This window comes from Ahaetulla prasina, chromosome 1, assembly GCF_028640845.1.
Source record: "Ahaetulla prasina isolate Xishuangbanna chromosome 1, ASM2864084v1, whole genome shotgun sequence".
NCBI classification, from domain to species: Eukaryota; Metazoa; Chordata; class Lepidosauria; order Squamata; family Colubridae; genus Ahaetulla; species Ahaetulla prasina.
In genome coordinates this window covers 316572579-316593653 of record NC_080539.1, presented here as the reverse complement: position 1 = coordinate 316593653, position 21075 = coordinate 316572579, and the positions used below count along the sequence as shown (strand labels likewise).

At 39.2% G+C, this 21075-nt stretch overlaps 1 protein-coding gene across 3 annotated transcripts in view; it reads right to left on the bottom strand.

Moving 5' to 3' along the window:
- Positions 1 to 21075, bottom strand: part of NPAS3 (neuronal PAS domain protein 3) — an 805304-nt gene that overhangs the window by 80845 nt on the left and 703384 nt on the right. For 2 of the 3 annotated variants that reach the window (XM_058162237.1, XM_058162238.1), the window contains one exon: positions 12523 to 12606. The exons of the other annotated variant lie outside the window; for it this stretch is intronic. In XM_058162237.1, coding sequence (XP_058018220.1) covers positions 12523 to 12606 — 84 coding nt within the window. The remainder of the gene's footprint in view (positions 1 to 12522; positions 12607 to 21075) is intronic. 3 annotated transcript variants of the gene reach the window in all.

Sequence of the window (21075 nt, the reverse complement as noted above, 5' to 3'; positions counted from 1 at the left end):
CTTGATGAATGTATCTTTTCTTTTATGTACACTGAGAGCATATGCACCAAGACAAATTCCTTGTATGTCCAATCACACTTGGCCAATAAAGAATTCTATTCTATTCTATTCTATTCTATTCTATTCTATTCTATTCTATTCTATTCTATTCTATTCTATTCTATTCACAAAAGCCATGCAATCATCCAGTCTAATTTCAAAAGTCTTCTGCAAGCTAGTACTGTATATCAAAAGTCTAGGGGAAAAAGGATAAGAGAAAGTAGAAAAGAAAGAAAGAAAAGGGAAAAGAGAAAAAGGAAGGAAAGAAGGAATTTATTACCCACTCGCTTTTAGGTTTAGCCTTGCCTACCTCTTATTTCAGTCTTGTTCACCCCAGCAATTGATATATGCCTTCTCCACATAGTAGATTACTAGACAATCTGTTTGGATGATTCGTTCATAAATATGTCCTTACTTAAAGAGAGAAACAGAATGATCACGGGCTGGCAAAAAAGCAGTGAGAATGGGAGTGATTCCCAACTTCCTGCCAGCATCCCCATTGATATTATTGCTTGCAGACAACCAAGTCTTTGATTTTTTTCTTTATGTACATAACTTTTGTCATGTTATGTACATGTCCAAGTATAATAGAATCGGGCAACTTATATGTCTGAATGTTTCTTGTTGACAGCACGGTTTTAGATTAAAATTAGGGAGAAAATGTGCTAGATGATTATCTATTTTTCTTTTTGAATAGTGAATTTTTCCCATATCTATACCTCGATATGGCCTAATTAAAAAAAAAAGTATTTAAATATACTACATTTTGTAAAACTGCTACAGTGCTGTGTTCTTTTCTTTTCTCTCTCATATTTATCATTTTCTCGACAGTACATTTTCACTACATAGCAGCTTGCACTGTTTTTTCCCCCCCTTCCTCCAAGCCTGGAGTTCACCCCATGGATTAACAAATGATTGAGGATTCTCTCTTAAAAGACTCTTTAAAAACCTGTCAGAATCAGCCTGAGACACAGATTTATTATGAACTATTTAAAGGGCTTAATATATGTATCCCTAAAGAGCCCTTGGAGCAAACTAAAAAGGAAGAGTGGAGTTCTCAAAGAATGGGGAAAATTCTCCAATGTCCCACTTTCTTCACACCACGATTACTGTTTACTCAAAGGATAAAATGCCTAACCTGTCATATGCAACCTTCAGAAGCCATATTGCCAGTGAAGTACAATCAAAAAAGAACCCAAACAATGGCACTCAACAGTAATACCTTGAAGGCAGCTGTAATTTATTTTCTATCCTCTTCACTAATACACTAATGTGGCTTTGTCTTCTAGAAAAATGATCTTCTGTCCCATGTACCAATGGAAAAACTACCTGAGTGTCATCTGAATGCAGGCTCGGGCCATTCCCTTAATTATATGTTATTGTATTAAAAGAAACTTTCAAATAATTAGATCACTTTCTAAATGTGTGCCATTCTCCCATCTGTCCTTGGACAAAAAAAGCACTGCATATGAGATAGTATTTTAAAGCATGTTAGAATTGAGTGTTAACATTGTAATGACATCTTACCTGCAAAATTGATTTCATGTGGATGCCAAGATATAATTACAGTATCAGCTTCAGACTACTGAAAAATATTTAGGATGAAAACCCCTTCTTTTATGTTTCAGATTGGCTCAGTCAGTCTGGAAATTCACTTTGGAATGGGTATTTTTTTGTAAATGCAGTGCAATTAAGTATGAATTTATTAACTTATGTGCACGTAATAAATTAAGCTGTGTTTGGTTACTCAGTATTCCAGCTATTCTTCTTGTGCTTGGTCAACCAATGCCATGAGATTTTACCAAATACTTGGGTAACACCCCCAGAAAGAAAGAAAGAGAGAGGGAGGGACACACAGAGGGAAAATCACATGGTGGCTCAGTCAAGTTGGAATTACCATACACAGGGTAAAATTCCTCAGTCACAGATTTTAGCAGACAAGCAGATGCTAAAGATTATAAATAAACTGAGACTGATAGAGACTGAATTTGCAGGTCACAATCATTCACAATCTATCATTATGAAGTTAGTAATGATAAGTCTGGCTTTGGAAACATGCATGGTTGGAGTTAAGATAAATTAATTTTTAAACACCATGGAAATAAATTGTAACAAGGCATTCTTACTTAACCATCACTTAATCTATGGTCTGGGTTCAGTTGATAACAGAAAGCAAACCCTATTTAGCTGTTAACTAGCTGTGTTTTATGATTATGTTCTAAAGTAATGTTTCACCTGTTATTGTTGTGTATCTCATATAGTTAGGCAGAGGATAAAAAAGCCATAAATAAATAATAGATACCATGGTTTTGTTTTCTAAATAGTATATTACAGTTTTGCCATGAATAAATTATATATAATATTATAAAACTGATTAGTACCTAGCTTGATTTGTTGGATTAGATTTCTTTTATCAGCAACACCTACCAATATGAACATTGATTTGGATTTCTTTTTTTTATTTTTTGAAAATTTTTATTTATTTTTAGACATAGAATTAAAAAAACCCCTCATCAAATCAATTCCGTTACAACGTGCTGTATGGGTGTTAACATATCTTCCTGTGCATTCACAAAATAAACATCTCTTTCATACATATATCTTATACTCATTTTTCCTAACATATCTTTCCGTTTAACCAATTGTAGAATAAGTCCCATATTTTATACTATTGCTTATCTTCTTGTTCACCACATGTGGTGGACATGCATTGAAGTTAAAAGATGCTGGACTAAAATACACATGTGGTTGGAAAAAATGATCAAAAAGCATACTGACTTTAAGCCAGAAGTCTTTCTGTTGGGAATTATACCGGAGATATATACTAGAGATATACAATATTTGATTGTGAATATTATTACAGCAGCTAGGATTGTATTTGCAAAAAATTGGAAAAATGAAAAATGTTGGAATGCGCAGAGATGAGCAAGTTAACATTTGAAATTAGAGAACATTGATTTGGATTTCTAATACATATTCTGTATTGGGAATAGAGAAATGTATATGTAGACAATTATACCCTGAACATTTGAAGTACTATAAATTGGAAATTTAGGGTTTTTGTTTTTTTACAACTCCTGAGAATTTTATTAAATTTATTATTAAATTTATTAATTTTATTAAAGCTTTTCAGTAATTTCTCAGCTGCCTTTTATCCATGTTTCCTATTTTCATTATTGTAGAGAGATATGTCATACTCAGGTCAATGATATTCTTTAATGCATAACTTATATCTGAAACAAATCTAAAAATCTCTACAGTTCTTAAAAGGCAAGATGTAGGTACTGAAAACAGTAATTAGCTGACTGTTCAGTTACTTTGCTTAAGAAATATAGGGAGCATATTTAATCAAATCAGGCATTTACATAATTATGATTTCCCTCCATTATAATTTTTGCATTCTGTTAGCAAATTTGGCTTTTGCTAACATGATGCAAAAGTTGTTAATGAGTCTCATTGTATTAGCAACTTTCTATGACATTAACAAAATTAAATTTGCTAATAGAATATGACAGTTACTAACATAAGATTAGTGCAAAGAGAGACCAAAATCTCAGTAGGCCATCAAAAGGTAATGATCAACATATAAAGAATGCCTGGTTTGTTTGTTTTTTCTTTATTAAATATAATGCGAAAGTGTGTGCAATGTCCTTCCGATTCGCAGCTACAAAGGGATCCCTAGGAAGGTCTCTTTTACACAACATTAACGCAAGCACAACACAATAATTTTGGATAGAAAATTATGAGCCATCAATTTTCCTCATTGGAAAAGAAGTAACTCATTCAAGAAGATGAACTGACAGAAGCATCATGCAGAATATGTGTCCTTAAACTCAGATATTCACTATGAAAATAAGGTAGTATTTTATTAGAGAACCTTTTAAAGTACAATTATTAAGCAACTTCATTAGCCAGATATCAAGTTAAGTAAAATGTTTATAATCAGAAGGAAAAAAAAAACCTCAAAAAAATCAGTCACAACAAGATTGATTTCCTAAATTCTCTGCCACTCTAACAACTTGGAAACTTGAGAAACACAGTACTTTAAAGAAAAACTAAATCATTGGTTCTAGTTAGAAGATTTTGAGTTCATATGCCATCTAAATCATTAGAATTTATTTATTTATTTATTATTTATTTATTTGATTTTTATACCGCCCTTCTCCCGAAGGACTCAGGCAGAATAAAACGAACAATACAAAATACAATTAAAATGGAATTTAAAAAACTTATTTAAATAGCCTGAAAATTTAAAAATTTACCATACACTAAAAAAAACCCTTTTAAAATTAATAAAATTTAACATTTAAAATTCAATTTAAGCCAGCCCCGCGCGGATAAAAAGGTGTGTCTTCAGTTCGCAGCGGAAAGTCCGAAGGTCAGGTATTTGGCGTAAACCTGGGGGAAGCTCGTTCCAGAGTGTGGGAGCCCCCACAGAGAAGGCCCTTCCCCTGGGGGCCGCCAGCCGACATTGTTTGGCGGACGGCACCCTGAGAAGTCCCTCTCTGTGAGAGCGTACGGGTCGGTGGGAGGCATGTGGTAACAGCAGGCGGTCCCGTAAGTACCCAGGCCCTAAGCCATGGAGCGCTTTAAAGGTCGTAACCAACACCTTAAAGTGCACTCGAAAGGCCACAGGTAGCCAGTGCAGTCTGCGCAGGATCGGTGTTACATGGGAGCTACGCGTAGCTCCCTCTATCACCCGCGCAGCTGCATTCTGGACTAACTGAAGCCTCCGAGTGCACTTCAGGGGGAGCCCCATGTAGAGAGCATTACAATAATCCAAGCGAGAGGTAACGAGCGCATGAGTGACTGTGCACAAGGCATCCCGATCAAGGAAGGGGCGCAACTGCCGAACCAGGCGGACCTGGTGGAAGGCCCTCCTGGAGACGGCCGTCAAATGATCTTCAAACGACAGCCGATCATCCAGGAGGACACCCAAGTTGCGCACCCTATCCTTTGGGGCCAATAACTCGCCTCCAACAGTCAACCGCGGCTGCAGTTGACTGAATCGGGATGCCGGCATCCACAGCCACTCCGTCTTGGAGGGATTAAGCTTGAGCCTGTTTCTCCCCATCCAGACCCGTACGGCTTCCAAACACCGGGACAGCACTTCAACAACTTCATTGGGGTGGCCTGGGGTGGAAAAGTACAGCTGGGTGTCATCAGCGTACTGTTGGTATCTCACCCCGAAGCCACTGATGATCTCACCCAACGGCTTCATGTAGATGTTGAACAGCAGGGGCGAGAGAATCGACCCTTGCGGGACCCCACAAGTGAGGCACCTCGTGGCTGACCTCTGCCCCCCTGTCAACACCGTCTACGACCGGTCGGAGAGATAGGAGGAGAACCACCGATAAACGGTGCCTCCCACTCCCAATCCCCCCAACCGGCACAGCAAGATACCATGGTCGATGGTATCAAAAGCCGCTGAGAGGTCTAATAGGACCAGGGCAGAGGAGTACCCCCTGTCCCTGGCCCGCCAGAGATCATCCACCAATGCGACCAAAGCTGTCTCCGTGCTGTATCCGGGTCGAAAGCCGGACTGGAACGGGTCTAGATAGACGGCTTCATCCAGGTATTGGGGTAGCTGTCGCGCCACAGCACTCTCTACAACCTTCGCAACGAAGCGAAGGTTGGAGACTGGACGATAATTACCCAAAATAGCTGGGTCCAGGGAGGGCTTCTTGAGGAGGGGTCTCACCACCGCCTCTTTCAAGGCGGCAGGGAAAACCCCTTCCAGCAAGGAAGCGTTGATAATCCTCTGGAGCCAGCCTCGTGTCACCTCCTGAGTGGCCAGTACCAGCCAGGAAGGACACGGGTCCAGTAAACATGTCGTGGCGTGAAGCCTCCCCAACAACCTGTCCACGTCCTCGGGAGCCACAGGGTCAAACTCATCCCAAACCGGCTCAACAAGACGTGTCTCCTCTCCCTCGCTTGGATCATCCCAATTTCGGTCCAGAACGTCCCAGAGCTGAGCGATTTTATCGTATAGATAACCACTAAACTCCTCGGCTCGTCCCTGCAAAGGGTCGTCCCGCACCTCCTGATGAAGGAGGGAGCGGGCCACCCGAAACAGGGCGGCCGGGCGGTTATCTGCCGACGCAATGAGGGTGGAGGCGTAAGAACGCCTCGCCTCCCCCATTGCCACTAGGTAGGTCCTAGAGTAGGACCTAACTAGTGTCCGATCAGCTTCAGAGCGACTGGACCTCCAAGTGCTCTCTAGGCGTCTTCTCCGGCGTTTCATCTCCCTCAGCCCCTCGGAGAACCAAGGTGCTGGACGAGATCTACACCGGGTCAGAGGCCGCAAAGGCACGACACGGTCCAAGGCCCCAGCCGCGGCCTGTTCCCAGGCCACAACTAGTTCCTCAGCCGAGCCGCGGGCCAGATCCTCAGGGAATGGCCCAAGCTCCGTCAGGAACCTCTCAGGGTCCATCAGGCGCCTGGGATGGAACCACCGTATAGGTTCCGTCTCCCTGCGATGGTGAGTGGCGGTTCGGAAGTCTAGGCGAAGGAGAAAATGATCGGACCATGAAATTGGTTCTGTTACTAAATCATCTAATTCCAGATCATTTAACCACTGTCCAGAGATATAAATTAGATCCAGCGTGCCTCCCCCCAAGTGCGTAGGGCCATCGTTTACTTGAATCAAGTCCAAGGCCGTCATGGAAGCCTGGAACTCCCGAGCTGCCGTCGATAACAAGCCAGCTGATGGAAGGTTGAAATCCCCCATGACTACAAGTCTGGGGGTCTCAACCGCCACAGCGGCAAGTACCTCCAACAGCTCAGGCAGGGCTGTGGTCACGCAGCAAGGAGCCAGGTACGCGATCAACAAGCCCAACTGATTCCTATGGCCCCACCGCACATAGAGGGATTCACAGCCGGCAATCTGAGGAACAGTGGCCTCCCTCGGCTCTAGATCTTCCTTAATAACAACCGCCACCCCCCCACCCCTACCTTGGGCCCTCGGCTGATGAAATGCTCGGAAACCTGGAGGGCACAGCTCAACAAGGGGAACCCCCCCCTCTGGACCCAACCAGGTCTCCGTAATGCCCATCAGGTCCGCGGACTCCCCCTGAATAAGGTCACAAATCAGGGGAGCTTTATTAGCCACGGACCGGGCATTACACAACATCAGCCGAAGATCCAAGCTCTGAGGATCATGGCCGCCCGAGGAACGGGTAGGGACTGGGGGGCCGGAGCACGTGATCGCTTTCAGACATCGAACACGTGCTCCCAGCTCTCGATACGGCCCCCCCCTCCGCCATATCTGCCTCTCCCACTTACCGTACAGATCGAACATCCCTCTAGTCCTGGAACTGAGCCCTCCCCCCCTGCCTTCAGACCAGATGAAGTAGTGCCGTGAACAAGCACAGGGGCTGGATCCCTCCCCGACGGGTTCTCTCCCCCACCCGTCAAATCCCTCCCCCCCACCCTCCCCTTAAAATTCCCATTAAAATTCCCCTTAAAAAATCTATTAAAACAATTAATTAAAAAACCCCTGAGTCTCCTATTTTTGGCATGCCATCTCTCGGGGTTCCAAAACCCGTCCTCAAGATGGGCCCTCGATAGTGTGGAGGGCCAAACCTGCGAGAGAGGGGAATCTCACAGGGCAAGAAGGTCAGCCGCTGTAAATGTCCGCATGGTAAGAGTCCGGCAAGCAGACCCATCCTGGACCTGTCAAGATGGAAATTGACACACCAGTAATTCCGGGTGAAAGACAGACGAGATATAGTTCTTAGGCGGTAGATGAAAAACCGCCATGATTAAGTCAGAGCACCAACCCCTCCTATCCCGAGGGGTGGACTATGGACGAGGAGAGGGGGGAAAGGATAAAGTCCTACAATAGTCCAGCTAGGATTGTCCAGGACCAACCTCAGTTCACCCCACTAGGGGCCAAAGATCTTCAAAAGGTCCCCTTGCAGCCAGCCCTTAGGCGTCCTCTAAGATGATGAAAAAGGCGCCCACATGGCCCGTGATCGTCCTTCAAGTTGACAAAGAGGCCGAGCACGTGCCTAATGGCCAGCCGCTCCACCGACGAGACGCCTCTCTCCCAAAATCCGGGGGGGGGGCAAAGGACTCAAAAAAGCCCCCACAGACAGCCATAGACGCCCTCAAGATGATAGGGAGGGCGTCCCCTAGGCCAGGCCGCCAGCTGGAGTAGAATATTGTTTACTATCTAGAAAAAACAATTGATATAATTTTTAATAGAAACATTATTGAGACAGAGATATTGAATTCAAATTGTCTCTAAACCTACCTTGGACAACCCCCAAAATAATATGATGTCTCCTGGTTTCAGTTTAGAAACCGAAAGACCATGAATTCTAGCTCCACCTTAGGCAAAAAGCCAATTGTGTGACCTCAGGCCGTAGCTCTCTCTCAACCCTTTGGAAAAGGCAATGATAAACTGCTTCCAAAACCTGGAAGTCAGGAGTCAAAACTGACTTTAAAGCACAAATCACACTGACAACAAAATAATTTATAGATACGAGTGCCTCCTAGTGAATCACGTCCAACTGGATCTGGAAAGTCTAAATGTAAGAAAAAAATAGCACCTCCATTTAACATTGTTTTGATAATAATTCTGTTTCTATTAATATTTAATTTTTCTTTCAATGAACAGACTCCTTCATGCTCTAAGATAATCTTCATTTAATGATCACAATTGGAACAGGCAACTCAGTCATTAAACAAAGCAATGGCTTAGGGAAAAACCGCATGTCTATAACTGCCTATAATTTCATTTCAGCTTTTCTTTTTAACAACATCAGAATGATGTGACCAGAAACAGCTGATGAGTTCAAATGGCAGGAAAGTTTCCAGAATTTGACTCACAAAGAAAGTCAACAATAACCGTCACCCCACTCCCACCCCCACCCTCTTCTGGAATGCTCAACCTGCTGCTGGGATAATTAGCAAGAAGAAAAATAATGCCTATATTTACATTTGTTGGAACTAAAGGGATCACAAAGAGAGTAAACACATATACAACAGGGAATATACATTGAAAAGAATGTGCTAGTACTGGCTATTTCTATCATATCTCAAGACCTAAAATGGACAACTAATAACATAAAAAACATCATCAAAAAAGCACAAATGTCCTTTCTGCACCAACTCAGAAATCTCCAACTGCCCAAGGAGCTGCTGATCCAGTTCTACAGAGGAATTATTGAGTCTGTCATCTGCACCTCTATAACTGTCTGGTTTGGTTCTGCAACCCAACAAGACAGATACAGACTTCAGAGGATAATTAGAACTGCAGAAGAACAATTACTACCAACCTGCCTTCCATTGAGGACCTGTATATTGCACGAGTCAAAAAGAGGGCTGTGAAAATATTTACAGATCCCTTGCATCCTGAACATCAATTGTTTCAACTCCTACCCTCAAAACGACATTATAGAGCATTGCACACCAGAACTAGACATAAGAATAATTTTTTCCTGAACGCCATCGCTCTGCTAAACAAATAATTCCCTCAACACTGTCAAAATATTCATTAAGTCTGCATTGCTATTACTATTAATCTTCTCATCGTTCCTATCACCCATCTCCTTCCACTTATGACTGTAACTTGTTGCTGTATCCTTACAATTTATATTGATTGTTTCCTAGTATGATTCAATTGCTTATTTGTACCCTATGACTATCATTAAGAGTTGTATCTTATGATTCTTGACGAATGTATCTTTTCTTTTTATGTACACTGAGAGCATATGCACCAAAGACAAATTCCTTGTGTGTCCAATCACACTTGGCCAATAAAGAATACATTCTCTCTCTCTCTCTCTCTCTCTCTCTCTCTCTCTCTCTCTCTCTCTCTGTAGCACAGTTCTGAGCCCAGAGCTACTTAGGAGACAAAGAAAAGTGGAAGGTGTGAAACTAATCAAAGTCTTGTCAGTTACAGGCAATATCTACCAGCAGGTTAATTAAGGTCATTGAGCTGAGCTTGTTATGGTGCAGTTAGCACTTTTTAAGGATGCACTGTGGTGTGGAGAATAGCAGTTCAGGAAGAGACAGCTTGCTTAGGCAATCTCTTCGCTCTATGAAGGAAGACAACAACAACAAAAAACCATCAGGAACAAGATAATGTGTACTAACTGTAATGGTGAACTGCAACTGTCTTAAATGCAGGCACTAGTTGCAAAGTAACTTATTCATCACTGTTGTAACTGCAACTGGTCACTGTCTGAGGCAGTCACTAAATGAGATCTATGTGTACAACTTTTCATTTGCGAACCATGCATTTTACCCAGTATATAAAATACATTTGACCAAATGACTCTTCTCTGCTGTGAAGGATAATGAAATCTATAGCTGACAAATATAATGCCTCATGTCAGTTCAATTTGTAACTATCTGAATGATTACATTCATGGCCATTTGGCTTCACTTGCATTTGATGAAACAGCTTTTGCTCTTACAAATGTGAGCCTTTCTCAACCCGGCACCAATCCAAACAGATTTGGACTACAACTTCCACTAATGCCAGGCGGCAGGTGCCTAGAAATTCTGGGAACTGCAGTTCAAAGTCATCTGAAGGGCAACAGGACAGCTTAAGCCTTAGCACATTTCTTAATCTTTTCAAGGAATCAAAGGATACCGTTTCTTTTCAGATAACAGACTTATTCGTGGTACCGTTTGGGAAGTTCTTATGTACATAAGCCTCAACCAATAATTAGCCCCATAAATATTCTCATAAAGCAAAACAGGGGAAAAAAGCAAGCAAAAAAACCAAACAGAAGAGCAATCAACAACATCCTTTATTATAACAGAACTGGCTACTCTGCTCTTGACCTATTAAAACTTTGTTTGCTATTATGCTGGCGGGCAAGCTAGTCATGCAGAACAGTGTGGAGGAAATGAGCCAGTGTGTTCCCCTGGTGATATAAATGCTTTATCAAGCTGATCCCTGCCTTGTTATGTAAACTATACCAGGTACTGTTCATTTTAAACACAGAGATAAACAGATCTAATATGCTTCAGGGCATCATGCTTTATGCATGAACTGCTTTTTATTTTTATATTAAAGATTTTCTTGACAGAACCCTTTGCAATGGAGTAAAGCAATATTCTAACATCTTAACTACAACCACAGCAGCACCTGTAAGTTCAAAGCAGTGAGAAAGATGGTCCCAATTCAATTAGACCAATGCAAACCTTTTTAATTAATTCTTAATAAACAATTAATTTTAGTGAATGCATCTTGTAATAAGAATGTCTCTCTCAAAAGATAAATGAAAAAAATCCTCAGAGACATGTGTTATAAAAGTATAGCTCATGCTATTTGTTTACAATATTTAGCTATTTTTCTTTTGCCTACCCTTTATTTTTAATTTCAATTTCTGCTTAGATTGTTTCAAGATGTAATATTTTTAACTTTTTCATGCATTTTTTAATCCAGTTTTTATCAGCCAATAGAGAAGTAAAATTAATAGTAACTCCATATTTCTGTTGAAAAAATGTGTGTGTGTGGGAGAATTCTTTGTGCCACTTATATGAATTTGATTAAGTCAATTTAGAGATCCAGTTTGGTTTGAATGATTAAGGCACCAGCCTAGAAACTGGAAGACTGGGAATTCTAGTCCTGCTTAGATTCAAAGCAGCTGGGTCACCTTGGGCTAGTCACTCTCTCTCAGCCTCAATAAGAAGGCAATTGCAAACCACTTCTGAAAAACCTTGCCAAGAAAACTGCAGGGACTAGTCAACGCTGACTTGAAGGCTCACACAGACACACACAAAGTCCATTAAATTGACAGAAGATTCGAGGCAAGTATGTTTCCCCCCAAAAAATTATTATTAATTTTGGCAACAAAAGATATGGGCATGGTCCAAAACAGATTGCTAGACTACATGGTCATTGGGATGATCAACTTTTTAAAGAACATAATTAAAACTCATCTTTGTGATGTTCTTCTTAACAATGGCATTTGTAATTAATACCACTTAAAATTCTATAACAAGTGTGTGTGTACGCGTGTGTATGTGTGTGTATGTATGGTATGTATATTCATATTAAATATAAACTAAATCAGCTGAAAAAGTAACTCCCACATGTATCAGTATCGTACATAGAGAGTACAAAATGGTGGCATTCATGTGATGACACCATGATATATATGTTACGATTCTGGCATCATCACAGTTTGCTGTAGATGTTGTTCAAACAAAATAATAAAACCTCTTTAGGGTTCTCCTAAAAAACAGTAGAGGGTATTTTATGAATCACCTTGTAAACAGAGTTCCAAAGACTCTCATTGAAGAACCTGATTTGATTGCAAAGCTTGAATGAGATAATATGGGAACTCTGGAAAGCTGTATTTTATACTATATGTCTTCAGCATATACATCTTGCTTTCAAATCAAATCTCTGTTATTGAGAAGTCCAAAACATAAACACAACAATCAAAGAAAACATTGGGATAAAAACACGTTCGAAGATCCAGATAAAGCTCAGGGCCTCAATAACTTGTCACTAACCCGATTCCTGAAGAGTCATTTGGTGGACTGGACAAGCCACAGCACAAAATTTGGCCACACTAAGTGTAACAGCTGTATCTGTATCTGCAAATAAAAAGGAAGTATAAAATATATCAGATCTACCTGTTCTATTAGTTTAAAAAAAGTGTGATATAAGTGGCATGAAAACCATGATAAAATAAACACTAAACAGAAGAAGAGTCATGGTGTCAACTTCCCATGAGTTCTTTGAAAACTATGATAAGCTGAACTCCCAGAAGTTGTGTTCCAACGTTTTACAGTGATTTTCTGTCTCTCACCCTTCATTTCTAAGTTTATAGGGAAGCTGGAATGGACTAAGCCAATATGTGTTATCACCTTTTCTTGGAGCAAAAGAGAGAATAGATTATTTTTGCTTACTATTGTTCATGTGAAACTTGTGGAACACCCTTGGCTAAATAACCAAAGAGAAAGGAGGCAGATTAACAGTATAACAGAGTTGGAAGGGACCTTGGAGGTCTTCTAGTCCAACCTCCTGTTCATTCCAGACCAGTGGCTGTCCAATTTCTTCTTAAAAGCCTCCAATGATGGAGTTTCTGAAGGCAAGCCGTTCTACTAGTTAATCATTCTCACTGCTAGGAAATTTCTCCTTGGTTTGGGTTGTTTCGCTCCTTGATTAGTTTCCATCCATTGTTTCTTGTCTTGCCTTCTGGTGCTTTGGAAAACAGGTTGACCCCCCCCCCCACTTTCTTTGTGGCAAGCCCTTAGATATAGGAACACTGCTAGCATTCACCCCCATTCCTTCTTTTCACTAGACTAGACATGCCCAATTCCTGCAACCGGTCTTCATATTATTTAGCCTCCAGCCCCCAATCATCTTTGTTGCTCTTTTCTGTACCCTTTCCAGAGTCTCTACATCTTTCTGATAATATGGTGAGCAAAACTGGATGCAGTACTTTAAGTGTGGTCTTACTAAGGCTTTATTAACACTTCATGTGATCTTGATTCTATCCCTCTGTTAATGCAACCTAGTATTGCATTGGCTTCTTTTGGCTGCTTCCCCACACTGTTGGCTCATAATTTAAATGATTGTCCACTAGGACTCCAAGATCTCTCTGACAGTTATTGCTATTAAGCCAGGTTGCACGTAATCTCCATCTGTACATTTGTTTTTTCTTGCCTAAGTGTAAAAATCTTATTTTTCTACACACTGAATTTCATTTTTTAGATAGGGCTCTGTGTTCAAGTCTTTCCAGATCTATCTGGATCTTGAGCCTAAGAGGCAAAGAGTTAGACAAGAGAGGAAGATAACCATGCACAGGTGAAGCCAGAATTTGTAACTGCTGTTTACAGCACTGTATGGTAAGCCAGCTCAACTAATTACAACTCCTTTGTAGTATTTATTTAAAAACAACCAGAGTTTATGCTGTGCCACCAATAGATGTAATAAAATAGGACCATTCTTAGGTGTCTCCTGTTAATAAAGGCATACCATAAGGCATCTACAAAGTGTACAAGTGTAAAGGCATCTACACTTCTCTGCATATCATTTTTAAAAAGAGAGACTTTACATATGTCCTTTGCAATACTGCTGAATGCTAGGATTTCAATAGCTCCTAAACTTAATGAACTGTTTACAGGAACTACTAGTTTGAACCTAGTAGTAATCTAGTAGTAGTAAAATATGTAGCTTCAAATAAAACAAAACTGATTGGCTACTGCCTTTAGTGGCCAAGAAAAGTTAAAAAAACAACAACAACGCACCACATAGGAAGTTTATATATATATAAAAGAAGACTCCCCCCCACCCCACAAGTGGCAGCAGAAATCATATAAACTGTGGACATGGTATCACATCTGTATCTTTTTGTCTGAGAACTTATGTCACGAAGGTCAGCTGTATATAACATTCTAAAAAAGATAGATCCTGATTATAACCCTGAATTATAACTTCTTAATTTGGCAAGTGAAGATCCATTATAGTAGGACTCTAGGGCAAGAATGTGTTAAGAAAATTATTCTTTCTGTCTACTCATTTAAAATAATCCCTTTGGGTGATTAAATGACATATTACTTGTTTAATAACTGTCAGAACATTATTTTTAAGCAGAAATATTTTGCATATTTTCTCTTCCTAATTTTAACTCACTCATGTCGTGGGAAAGGCACAGACATCACACAAAGGAAGTAGAGATTAGCACCTGAATACTGTTTGTCCTGTCATCATGGCATCTATAATTTAGTGTGAAGCAGTGAGATAGATAGAGCATTATCATCAGAAATCACCCTGAACAGGGATATAAACCACACTCGCAACAACACTTGTCAGAAAGGTGACTGCAGTCAAAACTAATATCCAAGAGTTTCAGGATAAATGCTGACAATGCAACCATCCTACAAGACTACTATTGCTCCAAGAAATAAAAATAAAATTGGGGAAAAACCCTGAGACCAAAGTATGAACTTCCCCTGAAGGGAGCAATTTAATTTTTATCGGGGCATAATAAATTTTCTATGAATTAATACAAGTAAAGCTTTGATATAATTGGAGAAGATTATTTTATGTTGCTACAGAGGAATAAATAGTTTTTCCCCTCCCATTATTCTAAATTAATCCAATTTCCTGCATTCTATCTTTCTTCTCCTCTGGTATTCTGGACTTATGTATGAAATTCCCAAACCATATAATTAGCTGCAGATTTTATAGATTCAGACCTTTTGCACAATCTATATGCTATTATTCCTCAGCCAGTATTTCTATTTTCGTATATTTCACAATGGGTTTCCTGGAAATTTAATATCAGTGTACTTCCTGCCATATAAACTATGAACCCACAGGGAAACAAACGAACAAAATCTTGAATTATAGCCATTATGATTTACTTGGCCATGTGTAGTTTGTTCAGTTTGCTCATTTAACATACATGGCAAATATTTTAATATAAACAAAACAATAAGAATATATGCCAATTGTACAAGATACTGTTCTTCTACATTTTATGTTAGAGGAAACTATCTTTTTTCTTTAAGATGTAAGTAAGGGAGATATTTGTTTTATATTTGTCCTTCATAAATGAACTTTTCTTACTAAACTTTTCATCCCAAAACTGAATTCTATGAATAGTATTAATAGTAAATAGTATAATTTACAAGTAAAGGCAGATTTTTTTTCAACAGCAACCAGCATGTTTATCTGTAAGAAAATAACATGTCCATTAATCTCCTCAAAAGGAAAAATATAAGAAATTATTATTTTCCTTAATTTCTCAGGCTGAAGTCTTACTCATACCTGTTTAGGAATAAATTCAATTAAATTCACTTAGGTTTACTTCTGAATAGGACATTAACATTAATGACAAAATACAATTTGATATAATAAAATATTACTGCTGTGCAAATGAAATTATAATAGATCGATGTCAAACAATTAGACCAAGTGCCTCAAAGCAGATCCACTGATAGACCTCCAATTTAAAGCAGGGAACTCTTTCTTCATTGTTTATTGAAATTATGTTTTTCACCACAAGTGCTCATTCTTTCCAATACATCACAATGAGGGAAATTGATCTAGATTCCAGGGCAGACACATTCCTACATGGCAATTTCAATCTCAAAAACAACTAAACAAATAGTGCAGAGAAAAGACATGAGCTACATGGAATTACATAATGTAATAATAAATAGAGAAGCTACAAAAGATGTTAAGCCCCCTAATATTATATTGCAGGCAGTTGGAAGACAATAGCATTATTTTTGCAGCTGCAGGACACCAAGACAATAGACTATGTGAAGTATCATTTGCTTCACAACAAGATCCAAATCCAAGTGCAAAAAAAAGAGAAGAAAAACTGCCGTACTTAATCTCCAAGGACTGCCAACATCCTGTAATTTTTATGTGAAAGAAATAGAAAGAAAAACCTTGCTTTAGATGGAGAGTAATCACGTTAGCTGTGTTTAATTAGTTTAATTCAAGTTTAATTAAATGTATACTTACATTCAAATTAAATTACATAAAAATTAACTTTAAATAAATAATTTTGTCCTTGCTCAGACAAGGTTTATCTTGGATTTGGCCACTTTTAGGACCTTGGCATGCCACTCACAGAGCAAGCAGACCTAACCATGAAAAAGGCAATGCAGCCATAGATTATATTTAATTAAATTAATTTCAAATGTCCTCAATATATGTGGTATATGTGCATCCTGTGTAGATTGCACATGAAATGAGATTGCTTATCTCCCCCCACATTATCTAAACACTGCCAGAGATCAGAAGTCAACAATCTTTTTCAGACCAACTGCCATATAGTGCTCTACTTAGTACAAAACAAATTTTGCACAAATTACATGCAAGACGTTGGCAGCTGCAAATTGTACATCTGTCACAGATATACATATCTATTGTTTCTAAAATTGCTGATGTAAAGACATTCTGGAATTCCTTCCTCGGGTACAAGGTAGATTCTTTTTTTCTTCCACTATTTCTTGAGAAAGAAATATTAAATAAACCCATTCCTGGCTGCTGTCTCTACCCAATGAGAAGGTGTGTCTCAGGTAAGACCAACACCCCTTTGCTGCCACTATTTCTCGAGAAATAAATATTAAATAAACCAAATGAATCTCATTTATAATAATAATAATAATAACAACAGAGTTGGAAGGGACCTTGGAGGCCTTCTAGTCCAACCCCCTGCCCTGGCTGGAAACCCTACACCATCTCAGTCAGATGGTCATCCAACATTTTCTTAAAAATTTCCAGTGTTGGAGCATTCACAACTTCTGCAGGTAAGTCGTTCCACTTATTAATTGTTCTAACTGTCAGGAAATTTCTCCTTAGTTCTAAGTTGCTTCTTTCTTTGATCAGTTTCCACCCATTGCTTCTTGTTCTACCCTCAGGTGCTTTGGAGAACAGCCCGACTCCCTCTTCTTTGTGGCAACCCCTGAGATTTGATGGAAAGAAGGCTCGTTTCATCACAATATTGCTAAATATTATATAGGAGAAATAACATATAGGAGAAATAACTAAGCAATTATTATGTTAACTTAGAATTTAGATTTAAAAGGGCATCTGTGTTCATAGTTCGTTTAATAGAATAATAGCTATGCACAAATTCAAGGGCAGCAGTGCACTCCCCAATTTCTGTTTCAAGCACCTTATTGGTGCAGCAAAGGCCAATTTTTAGATTGCACCCATTTATGATTAGTATTATAATATGAAAACAGTGAGAGGCACATTTTATCCACTTGTACATCTGCAAAGCTGAATTTGTGTTTGGAAAAGCAAGAATGTGTTGCAGTGGAGACAAGGTTCACATGGATGAAATATTAGACATTTGACAATTTCCTGTGAGTATTTTATGCAATAGTTAAAGCAGAGATAGTAACAGTCTCTTATGGAACAGGTTTCCTTGTTCCATCTCAGTTTAGCTGAAAACTTGAGTTGAGAGAGAAACCATTTCTTCCAGCCACATTATTGATAGTTATTCTGGTGATAATGTAACACATTCTGGGCCTGCTTGGTTTTGAATGGGCAATTAAAACCCATTATAAACAAACAGAGACATATAATGTATCAACACAGCTGCCTGCATTTTTGCACCAGCTCTAGGGATGTGAACAGGAAATTATCATGATGAATGCCCAGATTTCAAAATCTGCCATTATGTCAGTGATTTAAGATGGCCTTTGAAATAGCTGAACAGTGGAAATCTCTTCCTCTCTCTCTCTCTTGCCTGTATTGTAGACAAAACTAAAAATAGCTGAACATTATGTTAACTAACTATGGAAGTCTTTTTAAAAACTTTTTACAACCCATGATAATATGTTGAATTACATATGAAGTCTGATAAAGAAAAGTTGAACTGGATGGGTGGAGGATAGGAAAGCCGTAAGCTAAACTGAAATGCTCTGATTCGCTATTATGTTTAAACAAAGAAATAATACAATTTTAAATTATGAATGTAGAATTTTATGAATTGAATAAAATGATTTCAGGAGGCCTCATAGTGTTTCTTTTTCTCTTCTCAGTGAGTCTTGACTTTTTCAAAATCTGAGACTTACATTTGAGGTCCAAGTTCTTTATATAGTTTTATGTTAAATAGATCAGGGGTCTCCAACCTTGGCAACTTTAAGACTTGTGGACTTCAACTCCCAGAATTCCTCAGCCAGCAAAGTTGCCACAGTTGGAGACCCCTGATATAGATCATATATACTATCTATATAATATAGTTTATTATTTATTTTATTTTATTTAATTTACAGTATTTGCTGCCAGTCTCATTATTCAAAGTCTATAGTTTGTGTGGAAGTAAATTTTCAAATAAATTGAACCTAGATATTATGATGACATGTGCAGGAACACTGTTACCGGTAGATGCAATCCAGGTTTTTGGGGAATTTGTCTGCCTCTTTTAGTAATTGACATTGCAAATGTTAGTGTATAAGAAATTATTGTTCCTGTCTTTGAAAGGAAGTTAGGCATTTGAAAAAATTAAATCCAATCTACTTGAATTCCAGAAATACCCTTTATGTATATTGAATTGTGTATAGTTTTGTGCCAATTCAGTACTTATACTCATTCATCAAATCTATCTTTAAAAGTACCACAATTTCAGCTTTTACAATTCGGGTAGTTTTGAAAATAACCCACTTAAATTTCTAATAAACTCACAAATTTTATGGGGTACTTCCTTTGCTCATAAATTTCTTCTGCGATTGTTCTATCCATATTGTAATACATTTTCCACAGCCTCTTAGTTTTCGTTGGTGTTGTTTTTTCACTACAGGTATGGATTATACAAATATATATATATTTAAAAAAATCTGTAACTTATTCCCTTCCTCCTGCATTCTCTTCTACCAATTATGTCTAACATTTCCTCATCCTTAAGAGCCAATATTCCTGAAATTAAGGGCAGAAAGAGAAAAACCTCTGACAGAAATTTTTTACTTTGCTTTCATGAATAATAAGGATATGTTCCTTATCATTAATTGAAGACATTTTTTTAAAGTGCTGGAACAAAAGACTACACATCCCTACCCCCTCATACTGCATATAGGCAGTCTTTGATTTAAAACCAGAATTGGGAGTGAAATCTAAGCTGTTGAACAAAACTGTCATTAAGTGAGATGCCCATGTGACCGTTTTGCTCAACTACCACAATCCCGGCTTGCCAAATTGCGACTGTTATGCTATCATGTGGGGAGGCCCAGTGTCCACAGATGCATGGAAATCTAGTAAATCAGGATGTGGTGGTGTAGGTAGGGAGCCCAGGCCTCACAGGCATGGTGGGGTAAAGAAAGGGAGGGCGCTCAGATCACCCAGGTGTGGTGGGATGGGGAGAAGTAGTCAAGGAGCATGCTGATGCCTTCAGGACTGCAGTAGCTTTGTGGACATTGGTGGGCCAGGTGGGCAGCTGAGATGGGGGAGAAATATGCAGATGGAGGGGAGCTGCAGTGTCCCCTTGGTTACAAGGGGAGGCACACTCCCAAGCACCAAAATTTTCTATCATGGCAACAGCCATAACTTCAGGCAAGGATTATAATTCCTTTTGTTCAGTGTCTTCGTAATTTTAAATGGTCACTGAATGAACAGCCCTAAGTAGAGGACTATTTCAAGGTCTGTATTAAAATTATGAAATGCTTCCTTGATCTTAAGAGATACTTATAAAAAAGGCGTCTTTTCAGAATTTTTCTTTAGGAATACTGTGTTTCCCCAAAAATACCACCTACTCCAAAAGTAAGTCCTAGCTTGACTGTTACACATGTGCCCTACCCTCCAAACTAAGCCCTAATTAAGACCCTGCCCACTCCAAGGTGCACCTAAAAATTAAGCTAGAGTAAGGATGGTGTGTGTGTGGAGCTGCCCTACCACTTACCTTCAGACAGTTGTAACCAGGCACACCTCACCAAATTTCTTCTGCAGCCAGCAAGGATTTTCTGAAGCCAGTAACAGAGTTCCTGATCGATCCAGAGCTCTGTTATCGGCTGCAGAGGCCTTTCCTAAAGGCCTTTCCTGAAGGTCTCTCTAGCTGATAACAGAGCTCCGGATTGATCTGGAGCTTTGTTATTGTTTAGAGAGGCCTTCAGGAAAGCTTTGGTGGCCTTGCCGGCTAAAGAAGTTCCTAAAGGGACTATGACAGCAAAAAGGAGGCCAGGAGTGATGCATGCAAATGAAGTGAGTCAGTGGACAACATCCCCACCCGAAAATAAGACCCGGTACCATTTTTGGTGGCAAAAAAATATTTTCGGGGAAACACAGGTATATACAGACACAGTAACAAAGGCTGGTGTCAAAATAAATACACACATGGGCTGAATGATTCTGTTTGTCTTTGTAATCTAGCATATGGCAGTTAACTGGGTATGATTCATGTAAAAAATAGTTGTGAGTTGTGCAGAAATAGATAACAAATTATAGTATATATGTGTATCTGACAAGTCATTGTACTTTAGTTTTAACAGAATCACTAATTGGGTTTAAAGTTTAGAAGCCGATAACCATAGATTTGTAGTATTACAAGTATTGAACAATTGGACAGCTAGCAACTCATGAAATTAAAATTTTATAACCAA